This window comes from Semicossyphus pulcher, unplaced genomic scaffold (genome assembly GCF_022749685.1).
Source record: "Semicossyphus pulcher isolate SPU_LCO1_2020_fin unplaced genomic scaffold, fSemPul1.0.p SCAF_4, whole genome shotgun sequence".
NCBI classification, from domain to species: domain Eukaryota; kingdom Metazoa; phylum Chordata; class Actinopteri; order Labriformes; family Labridae; genus Semicossyphus; species Semicossyphus pulcher.
Genome location: NW_027211715.1, coordinates 27,783,696 through 27,808,080, shown reverse-complemented (window position 1 = coordinate 27,808,080; position 24,385 = coordinate 27,783,696). Strand labels below are relative to the sequence as shown.

The window sequence follows — 24,385 nt, the reverse complement described above, 5'->3', positions numbered from 1 at the left end:
TTCTGTCTTTCTCCATCCCCTAAGTAAAGTATCTACCCATCATTATGGCTGTTTGGATCAGTTATTCAGAACTAATTTGAATTCAGAACCAATTTTAATTTCTTCCACAGGGACAATCTTACCTTGTGGTTGGGTTTCAAAGCCTGTGATTTTATTTTGAAAATTCACAACAGGAAAGAGCTCTCCTAAATGGTTTTCGGTTAGTGTCACGATTTGACTGACTGTTGTCACCAGCAGCTTCACCGTCCTCCCACAACACTGTGTCCATAATACAACACAATGGGGCTGTAATGTCAGCGACTGGCGAGATTGGGGCATCTTCTCAAGATTACTGATTCCGTGTATGGATTTAATGATGATGAAAAAGAAGAAATTCAAGTTTAAGGTGGATTTTGAGCTGGATGAGCTCTCGTCGGTCCCCTTTGTCAACGGTGTCCTCTTTTGTAAAGTCAGACTGCTGGACGGTGGCTTCTCCGAGGAGTCTTCACGGTAAGGATGTTTGCTCTTAATACTTTTATAAAAACTTATATTAAACTCGGTTTCTGTCGCTCGAAGGTTAAATTAGTTTAGGAGCTTTCGCCTATAATGTTACATTCTAAGCTAACAAGCTAACAGGCTTCATGACTAACGTAAGAAACTAGCTAACGTTAGTCACTTGTCTGCCACTGTAACGGTTTTTATTGACCGTTACATTACATTCGAAGCCGTTTGAACAGTCATTCGAGGCAGGTTGTAAACCAATCATTATATGCGACAATAAGTGCAATTAGTTGGCATTTTCTTCGTGTTCAAGGCGACATCTGGTTGCATTTCACAGGCTAACTTCCTCGCTGGTTGTGGAATCGATTACTGTGATATGAGTAGCCTGCTGACTTGTCACATAACTGCTACAAAGCTACACACGGCTCCTCTATATAGGCAGCCTAATCAATACAGTCACTTAGGTAATGGGTGGTCTTTGGTCATCGAAGTACGTGGAAAGTGTCCAGCTTAATGTTAACCTGTTTTGGTTTGTTACTAGTCAGGCAATTACAAGGAGTGTATTGTTGTAAACCCCTAAAAGTTATCTGCAGTGCTGTCCCAAGTATTTTCTGTTATAATTGGAAATATTTTGTTGTGTTAATGAATAGAAAGAGTTTGATACAATGTCTGTCTCATACTAATGCAGCTTTACACGTGTTTAAACTACAAGGGTTTATTAACAAAAAAATGTGATACCAAATAGAGCTCGACAGATAAATTGTTTGGCCGATATAGTCTGGTGGATATGGGCCTGTCACAGATATGTTGGTATTGGTGTATATGTTTTATAATAAGCACCAATGTAAAAAAAAAAAAAACTTTTATTACAGAATATATACACTTGAGGCTTCAGAGAGGTCATTACTAGTCTGTCCAGCAAAGCATGCTCCGACTCCATTATTTACATTACTCTCAGCACTGTCTGCAGCACTTGTTGCAGAGCATCACAGATGAGCAGACGATGGACCTCACTAGAACATCAAGAAACTAGAACTTTGTACAATAGTCTTAAAAATCTCAAACGTTATGTTTAAGAAAGCAGCCTTCTTAGTAACTTTGCATAGTGTTATTGCTTTGAAATCAACTTTTTGCAAAATTGCAAAAAAAAACTCACTATGTCTGCAGTCATATTGGTACTTGATGAAGTTAAACCTGCTTTCAAAATCCAATATGTTGGGCTCTATTACCAAATAGTGTGCCAGTAGAGGAAATTACAACATACTTATTTTTTAGAGTCACCTGCGCCCAACTGTAGTGTCATAATAATGCTATTACAAAACCTGTTTTGGAGTTGTACACATAAGTTACAGTTAAAGTGAATTTTATCACTCACTGCTTATTGATTGAATGTAAAAGATTTTAGGGCTGCAACTGACTTCAAGTTTTATTATTGAGATTAGAGCTAAGATTATTTGAGTAATAATTTGGTCATTAAAATGTCACATACAGATGGCAAATGTGCATTACAGTTTCTTAAAGCCCACGGAGTTGTCTTCTTATTGCTTTTTTCCTCCAACCAACAGTGTCATACCCCAAAGTTATTGAATTTACTAATGCACAAAGACTAACAAAAGCAGCTAATCCTTACAACTGACAAGCTGGAATTTTATATACTGTAGGCTATATGCTAAATGAATATTTGATTATCAAAAGTAGCTGCCAATTTATTTTCATAGATAAGATCTTATTATTGCTGCTTTGGTCTTAAACCAAAAGATAGTTAATTTATTATCATGGAAGACTAAGAAAACCAGTTAATAGTCACATTTGGAATCAGAGGACACCAGAGCCCAACATTGTGGGTGACTTATCTTATTAAAATGTCTTAAAACCTACTGTGAGTAGTTTTTAACTGGTTATGATACAGTCTAATACAGGGCAACACTTTTGGAGAAATCTCTCCCAGTGGATTAATTGATTAATCATTTAAGCTGTATTTGCAAATAACGCCCTGTATAACTGATATGACGTGATAATGCTGTTTCATGTTTATTGATTGATGTTAACACTGTAATGGTTGTTAAAAGGAATAGATGATGAGACACCAATAATTGTCCATAGAAGGAAATGACTCTGTAGCCATTATTCAGAATCAGCCTGAGGTCTAAGCAGTGTCATGATAATAAATTAATGACACTATCACTGCTGGCAAGTTGAAACAAGCACAGACAGTCCTCTCCACTGTAATCTGATTTGGGTATTCTCTCGTGAATTAGACATTAGACTGAGGGGAAAGCATTTGTTTTGGAGTGAGGCTGTAAGGATCATATGGCTTCCCCCTGATTATATAACAAGCCCCCCTGTTTGCTCTTATAAAATTGCTAAATAGAAAGGCCCAGTGTTTTGTACCGAATCAGAATGCTTCAAAGGTCATGGCATTAAAGACTTTTTAATATAGCTAAATTCAAGTGAAGAAACACAGTAAGAGGTTCTTTAATCCCTTCCCTCACAATTAGGTTCAAACAGTTCAAATTATAATTAAGACGTCCTGTTCTGGGGCTGAAATGTCTAAGCTAGCAGAATAGGTTGTCTGTGTCATTAAAATACATTTTTCTGCTGCAGTTTGACTTATTAAACCCCTTAACTAGATTTCCTCTGACACTCTTTTGACTCATCCAAACTGTGAGTGTAAGGGAAGTGAGGACTGTTGTTTTATGAGTCTTTCTTTTCCTTTGGTGTGGCTTGACATCAGAGCAGCTCCATTGTTTCTGCCCAAAGCAAGATTCCCTTGTTATATAAGGTTACTTTTAAAGTATAACACTTTATGCAACAAACTTGATGTTTTCATTACCGCCAGACATGGGAAAACATAAAAATCTATGAAACAATGTTTGTTAGAGAGTCTATTTGGCACAAAGTCTGACCACAGCTGCCTTTAAAAGAAGAGCAGCTGTGGTTTAACAAGATATCTGACCCATGTATAGAGATGAGAGCCCAGCTTGTGTCTAAAAACCGACTTCATTTCACTCACTTCTATTATTTTGCTGAGCAGAAAAGTGCTGTGAGTTACAGCACGTGCAATCGAGCCAGAATTCCCAAAGCACAGAGTGTGCAGCTGGCTGGGAGTTCCCTCTCCGACTCTGGGAGGATGAAGTCAGCGTTTGTAGAACATTGGTCACGCATCTGCTGCTTTTTATTTATAGTGAGTCAGGGAAGCAGTGCAGAACATAGGCCTGTATATTCAGTCAGCCTTAACCATCTGTACAGGGATCTGCACACCCTGTTAATCGTTTAAGTCTCACCTCTTTCTACTACAACATTACTTGTCTGTATCTCTTAGTGTTTTCCTCTTTTTGTCACCACTTCAGATGCAAACTTTTGTATTAAAGAGGCAATCCATCAACTCTGCTTGTATTGAAATCCATTTAAAGGGATAGGAATGAATGGCATCTGGGCTGTCTTAACAGACAGGAGTTGGTTGGTGAGTGGGAGAGAGGAGGATGGCAGTGTGTGTGTGAGAGAGAGAGGGAGAAGCCATCTGGGGTATCGTAATGCTGCCCACGCATACACGCTCTCTTCTCTTTCATTTCATCCCATCCTTTCACTGACAGCAGGCTACGCCTCACCCTCATTTTAACCTCTAGTTATTGGCCCAGGATGTGTGCAGCGTAACCTTTGGATTCAGCAGAAACATAAATCAATAGGTGAAAAAAAGGACTGTGATTAACTAGCTTGTTCATTAAGTGGCCAGAAAAATCAGAGGCTAAGGACATAAGCTAGTATTGGCAGCTTGAATCAAACGCCTTAGGCAAGGAAGAGACGTGAGGATTGTTGGATGGGAAATGAGCACCAGTCAGCAGACAAATGCCGGTAAAATGTAATAATAATCTACAAGGTGTGCCCTGAATTTGAATGTTCATTTGTCAGTGGCTGGAAGGTATTTACATTTGATAAGTAGTTTTTCAGAACTAAAAAATATGGAGGTTTCACATCAATCTTAGCCTTTTTATTGTCGTTTTGTATTTTATTTTGATAACCATTCTACAGACAATTCTGCTTTACAATTCTGATACCAAGTCAAACAGTTAATTAGAGGTTAGAATGTAGCCTAAATTTTCCAAACTTCAAAAAGGAAATGAACCAGCTTTTCAGTTAGAATAATTGAGTTACACAGGGCATGACATCCCAGATCCGACCGGTATTTGCAGCAATCTGAACTCATTTAAATCTGAAAGCATTATCTGAAGTGGCCCAACAACCAGCAGTATACTGGCCTTTAAGAGCACACGAATGGCTGTTGTCTGACCTTTTCAGAGCGCTCAAAGATGATCTAAGTCTTTGTGATTTCCCCTTTCAGGGAGCCGGTGCAGGCCAACTGTGTTCGATGGAGGAAACGGTTCTCTTTTCCCTGCAAGATGAGCGCAAATGCAGGGACGGGTGTACTGGATCCCTGTGTGTGTCGCGTGTCAGTCAGAAAGGTACAGTATTTGGCCTCCTACAAATTGAATAAACTGATGCTTTGCTTTTAAATATGAAAGTTTCAAGTTAAGGATGCATCAGGTGAGGTTTTAATGCAAAAATAAAGGCTATTGTTCATGTCCTTGTTAGAACAACGCTACAATAAAAGGCAGTCTCCTTGCTCACAAAACTGCTGTCACAGGGTTTAATTTTGGTATTGCTTACATGGACTTTAATGTGGTATATAGAAATATGAGATTGAAATGTTCTTAGCAATCACTGCACTCTGTAGAAAACAGACTCATCACTTTGTAATATTTTACCTCTGTTTGCTATGTTTTAACCTTTGGCTTGAGTTGTTTAATCACATCTTGTTTCCTGATATTAAAGTTTTTGACGATATAAGGAGAAAAAACGAGGAAATGAATAAGGCTGATTAAGGCTTCCTGGTGAAACGTGTGTTGTGTATGCATATCGTATCTGTGAGCTATTTCTAGTGTACTCTGCTCTTCTTGTTATAGGACACCAAGTATGTCAAATACCAAGAAACCCTTAATTATTTTTCTTTCTCCAGTGACTCCCTTTACCAGGATTTTGGTAAAGGACTTTAAAATGTCAAGCAGTTGCCTCTAGCTACCATGAAGACCCAACAAGACGGAAAATTGTCCAGTGTTAATTTTTAATAGTTTGATCTTACAGTTCATCAGAACAGTATTAGGATAACTTACTACATTATCCTTGCCCCATCCAAGAATTATGGATCTACAACTTAAAGTAATAATCTTGAAGATTTTCATGTAAATAAATGCCTGTTAAGTCACTATCTATCGCTGCATGAGGTAACACAATGGTGACTGAGCCTATGGCCCACTGATGAAAGCCTTTGCATTTGCAGAATTACAGACTTGGTGTCTGGTGCGACTTTTGCTGAAAAAATCACAAGCGGCGCCCAGTTAGTGACGCGTTTTCCATCAGCCAGCAGTGGTTGGTCTGCCAGAGAGGGTAGGCGGAGCTAAGCGGCTGCTTTTCCGCTCTCTGCAAGTGTTGCGAGTAAACAGTAATCTACTATGGCTGAACAAACAAAGAAAAGATGGATGACTACAGATACAACTTCAAAAATAAGTGAAAAACCAAAGAAAAAGAAACAAACTTGACGCTCAGATGAAGGCAAACTAAAAAGGAAAGCGACCGTCAGCGAGGAAAATCAAATCGAGTCACAACCGGAGCCAACTGTGGACTTCACACATGCAACACTGTCTGGATATCTGGGAAGTGTGCTCCCGCAATTACCGTTTATCGCCATAGGTGCCGCCAAAGAGAACGTAACTGAGATCTTCGAGATTACAACTTTAATTGACAGACAGATGATCTTTTTTGACTTTATCATCCTTAAAGGAAGCATGACTTGAGGATTTAAAACCTTGAGAAGCATCTTCATTTAAATGTTAATGCTTCTCTTTTCCAGGAGCTGAAAGGTGGAAAGGCATATGCAAAGGTAATTCACATATACTTATTATATCTAACCCCCATCCTTTAACCCAGCCTCCATGCCTCCTAGATTTACAGTAATCAGCCATATTTACGTTGACAGCCAAGTGAGCCCGTAGCAAACAGATGGCCTTCACTGCCTGCAGGTTGGCTCATTATGTCATCTGATCTTTGCTTTCAATGTTTAAAAGTAATTATTTACTGACCATGCTGAAACTAAAACTTCCAAGTTTTATTAAAAACTAGTTGTCAGACGTGTTAATATTGTTCAACTTTTCCAAAGTGTCTCTCATGTCTGACCTCTGTCATGCAACATCCAGAGCTCGTCACAGTGCTGACAGTGCAACACTGTCTCCTGTGAGACAACAAAGTTCACCCGTTGTCATTCTTTCTCCTTCAGCTCGGTTTTGCAGATCTGAATTTAGCAGAGTTTGCCGGCTCAGGGAATACAACCCGCAGATGTCTGCTGGAAGGCTACGATACCAAAAATACTCGCCAGGATAACTCTATTCTCAAGGTAACATTGAAGCTCCGGTAAAGCAGCCACACCTGTCTGTATTTGCCTGCTTTAGGAAGATGCCAGCGTGTTTTGAATACAAGCCCGGTATTTCCCTCAGCTCAGAACTAGACATGGAAAATGTTTTGCATAAATTCCTAGGGTTGCACACAACAATAGCTAGGTCCCCCAGTAGTTCTTTAGATTATAGCCAGAAATAAGCCACTAAAGAAAAAGAGCTGTATTAACTGTGGAAAAAAGGCAAATGCAGATATGGGGCTTTCTATATCCATTATCTCCTTTATTCCACCATGATCAGAGTCCCTAATTTTTCAGAAAACTAAGTAACAGAAAAGAAAAAAATATTTATTTTCAGTTAATGAGTGCAGAGTCCTCATAGTTTTTAATCAGCAGCTTGTTAAAAGATTGCCAATTTGATTTTTTACAAGTTGGGATAAAGTGTACTTGAACCAAGACATCTTTCTTTTCTTTCTTGAAGAATGCATGCAAATCAAACCTGAATGGACTAATAAGAAGTCTTTCTTTCTTTTCATAGGTTATCATCAGTACGCAGCTCATGTCAGGGGATCCCTGTTTTAAAACGTAAGTGAAAGTAGCGTTTTGCAACTTAAATACAGTGCTACATCTGCTTTCTATTCATAAGGAATGTGTCAGTCTGGGTTGGTGTCACTGTCAGCCAACTTACAGTTAAGTCTGAGATTTTTTTTCATGATTTTTATCCATACAATTTGAATCAAAGGAATTTTTCTTCTCCTGATTTTGATATATACTGTTCCCTAAAAAACCCTAAGCAACCCACTAACATGTACCAGACTGTCATTTAAAAAGATATTGCTTTGCTCTATACAAAAAGCTGTTATTTAAGCACAGGTGTGTCCTTTACTTTTCCTTCTTCAACACATTCTTTATTGCTGCATCTCTACTATTATAAAGAAAGTAGAGTAAAAGCAAAAATGAAAAAACAAGTTTTATGAGCCAAAGTTAAAACATCAAATCTAAGATAAGATCAGATTTCTGGCTGGATATCTACTGCTGGCACCATAAGTTTTGGAGTTGTTCCAAGAATACTGTGGTAGGTGTGGTACTTGGACTTGGCAACATTGTGCTTTGATCAACTCGGTTTGGAAAGGTTCATGGGAACCAAACGATACAGAATTGTGCAAACCTTATTAACTGTTAGCTAATCAAATTTTCCACATCCAAAGCACTGATTTATTTCATCCTGTAAGTAATAAGCTGTAAGTTGTCCCACTAGTTCTTCTAGTAGAAATTCTTTACAGTGAAAGTATGTCACATACATACATACATACAGAGAGAGATTCTGCCTCACCCCAGGGTGAAATTTGACCTAGAAATTATTCAGTAGCCTTTATGCTAATGCCGAAAGCTTCTTCTATTTCATCTTGTATATAAATACTGGGTATATTCTACAGTTTACTCATTTTAGCTATGGAATACTCAATTTGAATTTGTTATAACCTCACTTAATACTCTGTTGTTTTTTTTAAGTCTTTTAATCCTTTCTCCCCCAATTTCTCGTTTTGTTTAATTCCCTTCCTTGCTCCTTCCTTTTTCATAGAAATGATTTAAATAGCTGACACACTGTAGTAAAAAAAGAGAGGAGAAAAAGCACTATTGTCTTTCCTCTGTCCTCAGGCCTCCCTCCACAGCCACAGTGATCGGGATCCAGGGGGATGGAGAGAGCCTGCTGGAGGAGAGGAGGGGAGGAGACTCACAGAAAGGCTGTTCTGGTGAGACCAATCACGCCACATTACACTCCCCTGCTCTGCTTAGTCATCCCTTTCCCTTTTACCACTATTTACAGGCATCTGATTGAGCACTCTTAGCATGCTTAGCTAGTGTTGAGTTTGAGTTTTGTTCTCCTTTTGCATTCTTGTTCTTATATTGTCTAACAGATACTGTAACCACCTTACAGTTTTCTGATGTGCTGTCCTTTGCTATGTTACACCTAGTTAATAATTGGTTTGGATAAACAATGGTATAATGCTGACTCATCCCTAATAATGTTTTGGACAGCAAAAATAATCCTTCGCGGAATTTGGCTGGTAATCACAAGGCTTAAACTAATTTTTATTTCGGTAAGTTCCTGTCCACATGGCAGTAGCAAATATATCTGGCTATGGAGCTAGCAGATCCAACCAACAAAGAAAACAAAACGATTTAGAGTTGCTTATTTGGTTACTTTCATAATTTTAGAGTGGATATTATCTAACTCTTTCTGAATGGGAAGGACATAATTTATTGTAAGTCGTGCTTTCAAATAGAGTGCTTTGTTATATTTAAATAAATAATGCTTTATAACACCTTGGCAGTTTATCGCAAGTAAATGTAAATTACATAACCCCTGCCTATTAGGCATATTGCACTTCACCCTTGGGCTCCTGGTATACCAACGTTGAAAGCTCTTGCTGATGGTACAAAACAATTATTACCTGCTTCTGTTCTATATTATTAAAAGTTTAACACAGGTAAATAACTGAAAGGCTTTAATGTCACAAGAGAGAAAGCCTTATTTGTGACCACATTTACATATACAGTGAACAACAGACATTTTTTGCAGTTCAGCTCTTATTATTATTGGATAAGCTAAAGGTGGCAGTTCTGGTAACTTGTCTGATTCTTCCTATGTGTGTGGACCCAATGCACTCATACTACATACCACTGCTTTTTATCTACCATCCAGCACATTGAGAACATTTCTCTTCCAGCTGCCCCTTTCTGCTGCATTTCACTCTCCTGTTTTACCCCCTCTCTCACTTGTTCTGTGTGTGTGTTCATGGGCGAACACATGGCACTATTGGATGCTTGTTCCTCCAGTAAGCTTCAGAGTGTAGTGCAGCTCTTTCATTTATAATTTAAACTAGTTCTCTTTTAGATTAGCTACAATCTGCTTCCACCCTGTGGGCTCTTGAATGGTTAAAAATAGGACTGTGTGCAAGTCTGTTTGGGGGGCGGGGGGTTATATGTTTGCAGAGTGTGTATTTGTCTGTTGAAGACCATGAGGTTTCCCACCACAACATCAGCTGTGCATGTGTGCAGGGTATATGCAGTTGTGTTTCAGTAGTATCAGTTGAAATGGGAGTTTAATATTTAGCAATTATTGTGTTACTTATTTGTAGATGCATTTTATGCATGCTTGTCTTCCTAAATAAGAGATATTTTGTTAACCCTGGGATGCAGAGGTCACCCAAACCTACAAGCTTATATTAGTGGGTGACACATGACATGCTTTAAAATTAGAATTAACAGTTATTGTTCATAATATGCAAATTTTGCATCTAATAACCACTTAATTTTTACACAAGAATTATAAAGATTTGTTAAGGTTATTTCCTAATTACCTCATTTTTAAAGAAAAGGTAAAGACAGATTTGCATGTAAGACTTCCTGTTTCTAGCAGTGATCTTTTCACACTGGTGTAATACATTTCACATTGCATTGGACAGATGTTACATTCTGTTCTTTTCACTTGGGAATGTAAAACATCAATTTTTGAGAATAGCTGGAATATAACCCGCTGAAAATACATCTGTGAGCAAGATTTTGGGAGAAATACTCAGGTTGCATTTGATCCACCTTTGCATCGCAGGGTAAATAACTCTTTGAATGTTTTGTATTTTCAGCTGTTTTGCTGAGGAAGAGGACTGTTCCTCCTTTCCTGCAGACATTTGAATTGTGTGAACTGTTCTACTTGCTGGCAGCTCAGCTCTCACATGTTGTTGTGCTGCTGCATGTGTTTTGAAAAAGCTAAGTTGCTGTGGTAGGTGGTTGGGGTTATATTTTCCTCTTCAGTCACACAGATATTCTTTGCATGATTTCCTTTAGGCTGCAGAACCACCTGAGCTTTGATACTGTTTGTGTAGCTGAAATATTTTGTATTCTTGTGACTCCCAGCCATTCTTCTAAATATGTTTATTTTTGGCACAACCCAACTACTTCTCCAACTATGGTCTATGGCTCATTAACTGAGGGAAAATGAACTAAAGGATGGTGTGTGGGTGAAAGAGAGGAGTTTTATCTGCTGTTGTAAGTGCTTTCAGTTGGCAGAAATAAGATGCTTTCATTCACTACACCACTATCCATACCTCACTAATATTAAGCTGAAAATATGCCATGGCGAGTACACAGCGGGGGCCTTGACAGGTTTCACACTAGTTTTGGCACCAGTTTTTCCTCTATGAATTGGCCTAAGAAAAGCTGTAAATGTCTTTTTGTTCTTTCTAATCCAGCAGAGAGTCGAGAAGGGAAGTGTCCTGTAGTTTCTGATGATCTTGGGGGCTGTGGCCACTCACGAACATCCAGCTACGCCAGCCAACAGTCCAAACTTTCAGGTACGAGTTCCCAACATTTACAAAATGATGTTAATTGTTTCTGATTTACTGTTGTTGACCTGGCAGTGGTGGAAGGCTGGCTTTTTGATTGACAGAATTAAAACTAAGTTCTTTGTTTCCAGCCTCAAATATAGAACATGAATGTTTTGCGCTTCTAAAATCATTTTTTACTGTTGCAAATGTGTGTAAGGTCAAACTGAGACCCTTTGACTAAGGAGGGAAGTGATAAAATTATTCTCCAGCAACACTCCACCGGAGCAGTTCAAACCTGGAGCTTGAGTTTCCATTACTTGCAGATCAGATGTCAGTAATAAAAGATCAGAGGAAGCAGAGAGATGCACTGAGGACAGCTCTAATGGCTCGCTAATCTTGAATTAGAAAATGTATTTCCTGCCACATGGAACTCATGATAGATTTATTTGAACCTGGTGTGCAGAAAGTTTGCTCTTCAATGGCTGTTGTGAACAAATGCCCTGAGACGTATCATGCTTGAAATAGCTTCCTGTAGAAAAGAACAGCACGTGAGTGTCACTGCACTGCTAAATCTTTAAACACACTGTCAGTTGCAAATTTACTCAACAGCACAGCAAAACATTTATGCTGTATAATGCCTTATTTGAAAAATCATTGATGTTTGACCAAGTATTTTTATACATTGGTACATCTGGATCTACTTCTACAATTGTCTTCCTATAAAGGAAGAATATATGTGCACATGTAATATTGATCCTCATAATGTTTAAGTGCAAATTAGACCTCTGTTGCTGTGTCAGTGTAAATGTGTAATGTTATGAATGTATCTCAGTAGCATGTGGTTGCAAGTTCTTTCATGCTACAATACATCTTTGCAGGATTTATCAGGGCATACAGTTACTTAACATCACTGAAAACATTACTGATGCATTAACCAAGAAGAATGATAAATGTTAAATACTTTTACAGTGTATAGAACTTGAACCAAAGTGCTTCAAAGTTTACCTCAAGGCAGCAAATCAGCAGTCTGTTATTATTGAATTACATGACCACGATTGACCTATAGGACAGTGTAGCAGAGATGTCTAAATATAGAGAGCTGCTGGTCAAAGATACATTTCCATTGACTCTTAAAGAGAAAAGGTATGATGAAATAATTCTAAAAACATCAACGTTGCTCTAAACATTTTATTTAACGTAGCTATAAAGCAACATGTTAACAAATCATATTAAGTCACTTGATTCAATGAACCGTCAAAAAAATATTCTCCAAATCTGAATCTCTCCTCGGATTTGTGGAGCTTTATGGCAAGTTTCCACTCAATATTTAGCTTTCCAGCCTGCAATGTTTTGGTTCACTCTGAATGCTGAATGCTCTATGTTGTTTTTGAAAGAGGTTTAGCATTAATCAGCGTAAGAGTCTAATATATTCCTTAGGGTTTAATAGAGCCAAAAGAATGTAGGAACTGGACATAAATTCACCAGGGGTGCAGTAACACAAATCCAATTAAACAATACTGCTGCATGTGTAAGTTGTTTTCCACCAACTTCACCGTATCAACCTAAAAGGTGATGTGTCAATGTTGTTATCACAACTTGTTTTTACTGCTCCGAAGTGGTCTCAAAATATATTCTGACTGGTTAAGGAACTGCTCCCACATTTCAAGTCATTGCCCATCTCTTTCAGGCTACAGCACAGGTCACTCCCGCTCCTCCAGCATGTCAGAGTTCAGTCATAGGAGAAACCACTCAGTGGGCAGCGCCTCAACGGGCATCGGCAGCATCCCAGAACCCAGTGAAGACCGGGACAGAGAGTCCAGACCCTGCCCTGCTCTACCTGAACACCCAGTCCCAACAGCCACCACTAGCAACCCAGTGGGTACACCAGTACAGAGTGCCTCATCCTGTGAACGACTCAACAGGTAAGTCTCTAGGTCATTTGGCAAGTAGTGTGATTTATAAAAAGTACATAAAGATGTAGTCATTGCCACAGTCCTATTAAATGAAGAATATGCAGCCATCAAGTCAAACATAGTAACATCTTTTTTGTAGGTAATGAGAACAAAACAGAGTAGCATAAAGTTAATTTCAAGAACTCTCTTATAAACTGAACTCTCAGTTTAATCGCACACAAGGGGTGTGTCACATTACAGGAAGCAGCTGTCATGCAGTAAAAAGCTTTGAGGCAGCACAGAGGAAGAGCATCTGTGCTTTCATTATGTGGTCTCAATAGGGGCTCTTATTGTTTAGAAAAACTAAGTCGTGTTTGTGGGATCTAAATATGTTCAAGCATGATTCGTTTTTCAAACTGAAGACCCTGGAAGTAGTTTTTCAGCTTATAGAAACAGTAAGTTACTATTTTACATTAAAAGCTTAGAAATCCTGATAGTACAGTGGCAGACAAAGGAGCGGGTCAATGTACTTTTGGAGTTTGGATTTTTGTCAAAAAGACAAAATGAATCTCCTGTATCCTCCCCTCAGACACCCTGTGAAGCAGGACTCCATGGAGTCACAGCTAAAGAGAATGGACGACACACGGGTGGATGCTGACGATGTCGTGGAAAAGATTATCCAGAGTCAAGACTTCACACCGAGCCTGCTGGACTCCAGTGCTGAAGGTAGGCTACAAATCACAATCTCAACTGTCATATCTGCCTTTATAATATCTGGGATATTAAATTAGTTTATGTTCTCTGAAACTCTGAAAACTGTTTTGCAAAAGTTATTTTTTTGATGATTTATCTACTGAATATTTATTGTTTCTTCTATAAAATGTCACAGGCCAAGGTGAGACCATCACATTCATAATCGCGTTTCAGAAAATGTTTGAAAAGTAATTTTCAAACTTATTTTCTGACTATAAACTATAATCTATGTTTCAGCTCTACATTCAACTAAATATATTAAATTGGTATCAATTCATCTTTAGTTGCATCCTACGCCCTACTCTGAAGCCCCACTGCATTTGTTAAATTTACAGCTTCTTTGCATTAGAAAATAATGAACAGTATTTTGGTACCCCATGTACTTTAGGGAACTGTGTACTTTAGGGAGCAGGGCATTGCTTTTCTTTCCAAGGTCTCATCTAGCTCAAAGATAGGAAAAGAAAGCTGCTGTCAATACATGATTATTTTTAGATTGCCTAGCAACTGGCGGCATCTCACGACAGAAATTATACAGGAGGATGTGTGTGTGCTCTGTACTGACTGAATGTTACTACAACTGTGTCTGTTTCAGAGGAAGGCTTACGTCTGTTTGTTGGCCCTGGTGGAAGTACAGCCCTTGGTAGCCATCACCTTCCCACCAGGTGAGCGTATATTCCCTGAACTGAAGTCACATCCATCCATTATCTACACCGCTTATCCTGTTCAGGGTCGCGGCGGGGCTGGAGCCTATCCCAGCTGTCTGATCACCAGTCAATCATAGGGCTGACACATAGAGACAGACAACCTTTCACGCTTACACTCAAACTTGCGACAATTTAGAGTCACCAATTAACCTGTTGAGCATGTCTTTGGACTGTAGGAGGAAGCAGGAGTACCCAGAGGGAACTCACACATGCACGGGGAGAACATGCAAACTCCACACAGAAAGGCCCACTTTGTCAGGATTTGAACTATTAACGTTCTAGCTGTGAGGCAACAGCACTAATCACTGCACTACTGTGCAGCCCTGAACTGAAGTCATATTGTATGTTGTTCTTCATAGAAGATATATAAAGAGTCAAAAAAAACTGCTGTCTTGGCATGTAGTTTGTTTGTCCAAACATCCACAACTATCTGAAGGATTTTCATTATATTTTGCACAAACTATTCAGATTCAAAGAGGCAAAAAAAACTGCTATATGTGCATGAGCAATTTATAAGGCTCAGCAAGTTGGGAAAGTGTAGAAAAGAAGATAACTAACTGGAGAGGAGTTAGCAGCACAGAAGCAGACAGGATTAGGGCACTGTCACACTTGCTCAAAGTTAACACTGGTTAATATTCACCTCCCCTTCACTTCTATCCCATGTGAGCCAAAGTGCTGATTAAAAAAATTGCTTGGGATGGCAAAGAAGGTTCTTGATTTTCACTTAGTTAGAGTTTTAATTGCTTTGACTGGCGAAATCATATCCTCAACCAATAGCAAAGAAGTGTGTGTGTGGTTAACCCTACTTGGCTGTCACTAGAGGTACTTATGTTGATGGACTCTGACCTCCTCCTGTCCACTACAAACAGTCTACTTCTCATCTTCAGCAACAACAAAGCAACCTCTCCGGCTCGTTCGCATATTTCCCCTTCACAGAACAACCACCCAAATTCCAAAAAGCACAAAAACATCCTTGAAACAAGCAAACTGATCCTATGTGCAGCACATCCTGCCCTGCTCAAATTCAGCACAATATGCATTGTAAGATGTCTCCCCTACTGTCTGATGTGTTGCTAATTCTTTCCTTTCTTGTCATCTCAGGGTTGGAGCTGGAGCGTACGAGCAGGTGGTGATAAAGCGCTAAGACCTGCAGCTTCTCAGAGGTGGACTGACACTGCTTACATGAAAAAGAACTGGATGTAAGGTTGTGTCCGTTTCAATCTGCATTCCTACAGCACACACGTTACCTGATCAGCACTGTGTCCTTCCTGATCACTCTGTGAACGGTTGGCATTTGAACAGTGCCCTCCTGTGTTCATTTATGAAACTGTAGCTTTCTGATAGATTTTTAAGAGCAAGAGGTAGACAGCTATTAAGTGCAAATATACAGATTTGAATTATCAAACATGAACATACTGAAAATGTCTGCTCCTTGTTTTCTGGGAGTAGACTAGCTTCTTCTTTTGAGGTCAACTTTGTCACTCAGCAACCAAAACTGTCCGCAGTTTTAATTAGAAGGAACCGGAAGAAATCGCTAAAACTTTCTATCTTTTGGAGGACACCAGGAGAGGCTGTGTGTGTGCATCATCAGAACAAACTGATATCTACACTGAAGAGGAGTATGTGCTTTCTAAACATTCCTTTTGTCTCTCTGTGTGTTTGGTTTGGACTTCCCTCTCAAATAGGATGTCCTATTTGATATTAGCCTATAAGCTGCTAAAAAGCTGTAGTTGTTGGCACTCTCAAAACCGTGGTGAATTGAAGTTGAGAATATTTTACTACAAAGACGAGGTGTCAGACTCGAGCTATTTGAAGTGTAAATGTGGACTGTATGTGAGTGCGTTTGTGTCGATGATGTGGAAAGACCACTCTTAGTAGTAGTCACGGTTATCCTGTTATCTTGGATGAGTGGAGGGATGTGACATAATCTCTTGTAAGGAATGCTATGTTGGTACTTGCAAGGAGAAAATGGAAGAACAAGCTCTGCTTCTGTGTGATATTAGACATCGTTTTTTGTATTTGTTTGACACACTGCTGAAGATTGTTAAAGAAAACACTGCAGTAGTCTGCAGTAATCTGCTACATATGCAGTTACACCACATTTAGTTGAAACCAAATAACTTTGTCATATTTTCTAGCCATATAGAAAATTGTAATGTAAAAATAGGTCGTAACAAACAAATCCAAACCACAGAAATTGCATTATTGATTTGTATTTCTCTTCAGGCTGCTGTAATTTGGGTTTTGGCTCCCAATGTTGCATTTACTGCACTTACAAAAAAAGAGCCAATTAGACAGCTAAAGAAAATGTAATAAATTGTCAATTATTATATTGATTCAGTATTTTAATAATAGGTGTACAGACTGAAACACAGCAAAATAGATACATTTAATTTCTATAATCTAGAGCTTATACATTATCAAAATAAAGTTTATTTTCTTAAACTAGTTAAAAGGACAAGAAAGCTGAAATTATTAATTTAGTTGGTACCATAGACTGTATAAAAAGATATGTAGTCATTGGTTGGTGCATACTGTGATTTCCCATCAAAGTCCCTTAATATTATCTAAACGCAGAGTGCAGTACCATTTTTAAATGTTTTTTGTTGATGTTTTTTTGTATTCTGTAGGTCCTATGGCAGTGGTGTTATAAGTAAAATATCCAGCCTAAAATATAAAAATGAAGGTTTTATGTTTGTCGGTTGCGCAGATTGCCTGCCCCTTTTCCGGGAATTTAATGCTCCCTGCCTTTGTAGAGCAGTAAATACCAAATATAAAGGGGCTTCTGTGATAAATATCAATGTAGAAGGGCAGATAATGCCCAGCGTGTAAGCTACGTATATATTGTATACCCATGCTTTGCAACTCAACTACATCTCTGTGAGCTGGCCTGTTGACCAGGAAGCTTAAATCAGTGAACAAATGGAAGATGCTGTGATGTATCAACAATTAGAATTAATGTGCAACTGATGCATACATGTAGTTTGTATCGCTTTAGGATTGTAAAATGAAGGACTAGTTAGGTAATCCACTGCCATGAAGAAAACGCTCAACTGCACCTGTCTTTAAAAAGACAGAGTAATACTTGTGTGTGTATGTGTATCTCCTTACAGCTTATAAACTGCTATACTTGAGAAGAGTCTTATAACCAGTCTAATATCCAGTGCAATCAGTATTTGATCAACTAGTACTGCAGACAGACATCTAACTAAACGATTATATAAATCTGATGAGAGTTTTGAAATCCTGATAGTGTCATGCATGTTGGGGATTTGAATTTGTATCTTAATAGGAGATTAAGTGCACAATGAATTAGCAAATTAGCCAAAGTACACAACAAGCTGTTATACCAGGGACCCTGTCAGGCCTATGCATAAGGAGAAAAATAACCACATTATAAAGAGTGAAAACAGACTGTACAGTATCTGTAATCTTCTATCTCCTGTCATAAGCCATAGTAGAAGGTAGGACACTTACTTTCTTAGATTATATACATGTCCAATCAATATCTGCACAAGCGTCAGTGTATGGTGTTTTAACTATTTGTCAATGTTCTCTGTTTTTATGTTCCTTGTTCTGCATGATGAAGATGTCCTTTTGTTAGCTTGCAGAACTTGACACATTTTCATGTTTAACCTAATTTGATATTGTGCCATCTTTTAATCCAAACATTTCACTTTGAAGGAACAATTTAGTTTGCCTATTTAGCAGATAGGACATCATTTTGTTATGACTTCATGTTCAAAGCAGATATCTGCACAGTATATGACGTAACTGTAAGTCAGTGTTTTCATTTTGTGTTTTTATTTTCGGCATGCATTAAATGTCAAATGTTGGGAATACCATCCATAAGATATCACTGTCTGTGATTCAGAATCTTTTATTGCTGATATTGTGCCATATTTTTGCTAAATATTTTATTGTTTTGAGGAGAAAGAAAAGTGTTCTCACTGCATAGTTAAAAAGTGTCAAGTGTATGATTTATGGCCACCAAATATCAACTATTGGAAAGCGTTTTGTGTTTTTTGGATAAAAATCACTTGTTTTACCTGTGGAGCACAGGTATGTTCATCTTGGTACCTAACATGTTGTTACAAACATGGTTTCTTCTTCTCTTCTGTGAAGCTGTTGTCTATATGAAACTGTAAAATGTATTCTCCTGTAAAGTGATGTTCTGCGCTGTTCTGACGCTGTCCAGTGTTTCCTGTTACAGACTTGTTCTTTTGACCAACATTTGCTTCCTTAACAAGTGTACTGGATGCTTCAAATGTGTACCTTGCACTGTTGAATAAAACAGTTAAAATCTTGAGCATGTGTAGAGTGCAGTTCAACCTGGCCAGAATGCACAACATTCAATGTGAACATTTAGAGTTTTATTGTAGTATTTAGATTTGGACAGTTTATATATTCTTATATTACAGGTAAATGGATACTTGAATTTTCATTGAACTGCCTTAAGACATTTGATTCACACCTGAAACAAAAAAGTAACAGTATAAAAAAAGCCATCAAACAAATCCAAAAGCCAACATTGCCTCAGTGCAGCTTTGCATTTGTGAGAACAACTTGTAGTGTCCAGTATGAAGACAAGGGAAATCCACTCATGATTTCCCTTGTTAAATTTGAACGCCTCACCTACCTGTTTCGACAACAAAAGCTGCATCTTCCAGGTCAAACATTTGTGTCCCATTCTTCCTCTTGCTCAGCACTTTGGGAACACTGTCTGGCCTCTGCATACCCGCTGTCCTCCAATTCATTATGATCCTCTTCTTCTTCTTCAAGGTCTAAAAACACAAATGAAGGACCAGAGTCACAAACACATAAAACCGTTCAGTTATCAAATTTATAGCACCAGCAGAAGAGCAGGAAACGCTGCAAAATCATCTGTTGATTTACTGTTTTCACAAGTTCCACGAGCTGTGAGAGCGTGATAGGGAAAACGATGCTTTGTGAACCACTTTACCGATATGAATGGAAACCTTTGGTATAGCGTTTGTAATGGAAGTGTAACATGATGATCAAATGCACGTTTTGTTTATGGTGTCATTTATGCTATTTTGCTCAGTAAATATTATATATTACTGCCTTGTTGAAGCAAAGTTATAACTCTACTTTGAAGAATCAATACTGTAAAGTGTAACTTCATTAATAACTTTGATGTCTTGTAAAATTATATATTCCTACCCTTCTCATTAATTATAGCCATTACAGACGTGAAATAGATCAAATACCTTGCTCCTGAATGTGTACAAGCAAAGCAGAGCCATCCTGGCTCAGTTTCACTTCGGGTTCATCCATTAGGAGATGTCTGAGATTATGGAGACTTCCACTCAGGGCACCGACTTTGGGGCAGGAGGTCCACAGCACAGCCAGAGGTACAGACACACAACTACCAGCACAGACAACAGGGGACATTACAATATGAAAAGCTTGCAGTAGCTTTGATGGCAAATTTTCCTAAAACAATTCTGACATTTTTGAGACAGTTTACAATTAAAAAGTTTAAAATTTAATTCCCACCAGAATTTAACAAATGAAATGCTCTGACCAAAAATCTGCTGCCTGCACGCACCTTGCCCATGCAACCAATGTGCATGAGCAACATAAAACTAGCAAGCTAGCCGCACAAGACTGGCAGAGATAGGTTAGTTGGATACAGTTAACGACGACAATGATGGCTGCACTCCTCTCCCGAACGCTCTCTCATGGACTTTTGTATTTGGAGGAAGTGGCTTAGGCATTTTTTGGTTGAACAATTTCAAAGTCTAGCGCTCAATTTCTGGTTTCTTGTAAGTTGCCAACCACAAATTTAAGAGGTCCTCAATTAAGGGACACGAAACCCTTATGTATCAGGGGAAAAAACCCAGACTTTTGAGATACATAGTTTTCACGTAGAAGGAAGAGTATAAAAACTTGTGATCTAAAAAGTAAAGCTGTCAGACAAACACAATGCAGTTTAAAAGTATAGTAAATATTTGGCTCTAAAATAGAGAATATACTCAATTGAAGTACACATACCTAAATTTTGTACTTAAGCCCAATACTTGAGTAAACGTGCTTTGTCACATTCTGCTGCTTGAGCATACAGTTTCTCCTAATCTTCCTCAAGCAAACTCACCTTTGCAATTTAGAGGACTCCTCGTCACTCACTCCATCGTGATTCTGTGACACGCCTCTGCAGTACTGCTCCACCAGATTGTTCATCTCTGCTCCACATGCTGCAATATAGAGAAACTTACTGCAAGCATTGAATTTACTGAATAGGCAAAAAGTGTTTTAAATAAAAACCATGGCAGTATAAAGATATCCTGGAGAGAAACACTAACAAAGCTTAAAGCTTAAAGAATTACATTATTATCACATGGCCACTTTTTGTCTCATTGGATTGCATATTATCTAGCTGATGTTCACCTGTCTGCGTCTCCTCCATCTGCATGTGCCACTCTGACGCACCGAGACATTCCTCCCCTCCTCCCTCAGTCTGGCAGAGTGTGAAACTGTTAAACCTCTCGCCAGTCTTCTCCTTCATCCATCTTTTCTTCAGCTTTTCTACCCAGGACAACACCTCAGTCACCAGGACCCTCCGCAAGATGTTGTTGTCATGCAGGTTGGGGTAGTTGATACTGTACAGCTGATACAGAAAAGAAAAAAAAGTACACTATCAGTATTTTTTTAATATATAATAATAATAAAGAAGTAAGTCAACTATAACTTAGGCAGGTGTAGAAACACACTGTTCTTGCATGCATTAATTGGAGCTCTCGTTGAATCAGTTCAGACCCATCTAACGAGTTATTCTACACATCTGGAAATAAGTTTGTCTTTATGTGCTTTTAAAGTTTTATATTTGAATGAAGCAGGTAAATATGGATGAGCCCCAAGCTGTTAGTCTGAGGCAAGTGCATGAATACTAAAGAGACTACAAATTGCAGTTGCAGCTGATGAAGGTCGCCAGCAGAGGCCAACAAAGTATTTGACAAATGAATGCTCTTCATTCACTACTGTTGTTCCTGATCATCATGTTCTGGGGCTCTTGTATTACTACCACAATTTCCAGAGAAGATTCACTTGATTGTAACATTGTTAGTTAATTTAAACTGAACAAATCAAAGTTTAATAATTAATAAAAAGTTTTTTAAAAAAGCATGAAAAAGAAATGAAAAAATTTGTTTCTTGTACATGTCTTCACAATTAATATTTGAGACCCTTGAGCGCTTACACGAGGGGTGTGGCGAAATACATTATTCTGGGTTTCTAGAGAACTAGGAGCAATAAGAAATGTGGGGAGAGAGAAAAAGGAGAACAACAATCGCCGTGAATCTCATGGCAATAACAGGTTATGTGTATTGTAAGACTAAGAAGTTTACTCACCAGTGTGTATGAAAATGCATCCTCTGCATCATCACTAAACAAAATATTGCAGCCATCTCTCCCTCTGATCCGGTGAAACACTCCGATCTGGGAGCAGAATCCGACTCTCTCCTGCTGGCCCGGCGGTGCCTCTCCAACACCAGTGAACTCCACCTCATAACCAAACTCCGAAGACACCTTATGAGCCCTGAGGAGGAATGTAGTGTTAACAATGTTCAGTTAAAAGCTTTATTGTTCACACTTAACAATTCTGATGCTTTTTCAGGGTGGATTATCCACTAACATTCTCTGCCACAACCACCTTCATTAACACTCTTAAATATGCGCTGTCGACTACACTCTAAAGCCTGAAAATTGATTCTTAAAACCAGCATACCACGACTGAAACTCTGCTCTGGTCCACTCAAACTTGTGGTCACTGTGCCGAAAACCTCTCAGTCCAGGTAGAAGGGGATTGAACTCAGAGTTTGGGGTGCTGACGATAACGGCCACTGGGGTCATGTAACCAAACACCACCTCAGAGAAGAGCTCCACATCAGGGAGAGTGAGGTGCTCTATGCTGCAGTCAAACAGGCAGGGAAGAAACAGATTTAGAAATATTGGCACAGAGGAATGGAAAAAAAAACAGGACATCGGTAGAGAACAAGGAGATACAACTATAGAAGCAAATCAAGTAGCTGCCATAACACATAAAGACATTGAACCTTAAAAGCCACTTACAGCTCTATACTGGTCACTAGATCAAATCCTCTGAGACGGGCGTCATTCTGCGTGACTGAGCCCTGGTACAGCTCGATGCGCAGTTTATCATAAGTCGGCTGCAGATAGTCAGTTGATAGAGGAGCTAATCCATACCTAAAGGAACATACAGGTAGAGAGTACTCATTATTAGGCCATACAGTATTAGTTATCCAAGCAACAGAGCACACAAGGTTATCACTTGATCTTTGTGACCTTGTATCCATAAAGCAGATAGAAGTGAGGTTAGTGAAGCTTATTGGCAGTTTTTTCCACACAATAACACAAAAATATTTTTTTACCTTCACAATTAATACAAATGTTAGGCAATATAAACACTATTTTTATGAGACACAAAAATTGTTTATGCTTTAATAGCATAAAATTATATCATTAAGATAAAAATGTTGTATGTTTTAATTACTAAGAGTTTTTTGATTTACAGTGCAGTATGGATATGGTGAAATGCATGATTTGGAGGCAAAAATATCCATTGCATTGACCATAAATATTACTTTTCTATGGGACTTTGCATACATCTAAAACAGTAACTAAATTTTACTTTCATTAATGATGAATCGTGATTTTCTTAAGAATTAGCCATTAGCTGTGAGGTTAGATTTAAATGTTAGAAGACTCTGCATGCCATACCTCCAATGTATCGATCTTAGAAAATGAAAATACTCTCTACTATCAATCATGCACACAATGATTAAGTATTAAAAGCCACACCCTTGGTCCAAAGACATACATGTGTTTCTTTACTGTGGCACCGTTGATGTCCACTCCAACTAGCAGCTCAATTTCTCGGTGAAACTTCAGTTTTTTAAGAAGGGCACATTCATTGCACCCCAAGTCCACCACCTGAGGAGAAGACATGAGAAATAAAGCTATAGTCTTGGCATGAAGGAGTAGAAGTTTTTCAGCAAAGACAGAATGTATGTGATATCGTATTTTGCTAAGTGCGTATGTAGCTAGCTAACGTTAGATTTGGTTTTCTCACGATAATTGGCTCGTTCAAAGAGTTAACCGACGATTAATAAGTTAGCGTTTCACTTGCTCAAATAAATGTAGGTTCCAGAGCAAAAGTGATAGGTTTGTTTCCGTTCACTTTGGCTAATTTACCTTTTTCGGTTTGTTTATCTTCACAAAATCGATTACAAATTGATGTCTCTGCCTATGAAGCGGCGGACTAAACATTGGCTCCATCTTTACGTGAGATTTAGCAAACGTCAATGTCTGAAACACCGCCGGACACCAGAGGGCGCTGTTTTTATTGAAGTTGAGGCTGTACGTATTTATTTTATATTTTGTACTTTAACGACGATATTTGAGAAAAAATGTATAATTATAATGTAAAACCGAAAATTTGCTTAAAATTGTATTTTAATAATGTATTCATGTTTTCGAAATAGTAGCATTTGGTTCATCAAGATAAGCAGTAGATGGCGCTATTTCTAAATTAGGTGCTGGCAACCATTGCAGAAGAAGAGGGCGCCAGCAACACCTCAAGTAGTGTGTAGAAAACATACCCGTAGACTAGTGGAAAAAGAATATCAACGTTTGTTCTTTCCGTATTAAATTTCCATAAAAATATTAATAGAAAATAGCAATACAACCAATTGTAATGAGGTGTGTCTTATTTTTCCAATTGAGTATTAACATCTGACATTGATT

General features: G+C 38.4%; 2 protein-coding genes across 3 annotated transcripts; one reads left to right on the top strand and one right to left on the bottom strand.

Moving 5' to 3' along the window:
- The first annotated feature begins 246 nt into the window (after positions 1-246).
- On the top strand, positions 247-16,743 carry fam102bb (family with sequence similarity 102 member Bb). Of its 2 annotated transcripts, none has more exons than XM_069680443.1 (11): positions 247-489; positions 4,820-4,940; positions 6,386-6,415; positions 6,809-6,925; positions 7,461-7,507; positions 8,582-8,676; positions 11,179-11,277; positions 12,938-13,172; positions 13,732-13,868; positions 14,488-14,557; positions 15,701-16,743. In XM_069680443.1, the coding sequence occupies exons 1-11, from the start codon at positions 344-346 to the stop codon at positions 15,741-15,743; spliced, it is 1,140 nt and encodes a 379-aa protein (XP_069536544.1). In that variant the 5' UTR covers positions 247-343; the 3' UTR covers positions 15,744-16,743. The 2 variants fall into 2 exon arrangements, with proteins under 2 accessions (XP_069536544.1, XP_069536543.1); XM_069680442.1 differs by having other exon boundaries at positions 11,176-11,277.
- Positions 16,744-19,270: 2,527 nt separating this feature from the next.
- Positions 19,271-23,917, bottom strand: henmt1 (HEN methyltransferase 1). Its single transcript, XM_069680670.1, has 9 exons — positions 23,834-23,917; positions 23,460-23,572; positions 22,691-22,825; positions 22,347-22,529; positions 21,971-22,157; positions 21,011-21,230; positions 20,718-20,817; positions 19,831-19,988; positions 19,271-19,383 (listed from the first exon to the last, which is right to left on the bottom strand). The coding sequence occupies exons 1-9, from the start codon at positions 23,915-23,917 to the stop codon at positions 19,271-19,273; spliced, it is 1,293 nt and encodes a 430-aa protein (XP_069536771.1).
- Positions 23,918-24,385: the final 468 nt, after the last annotated feature.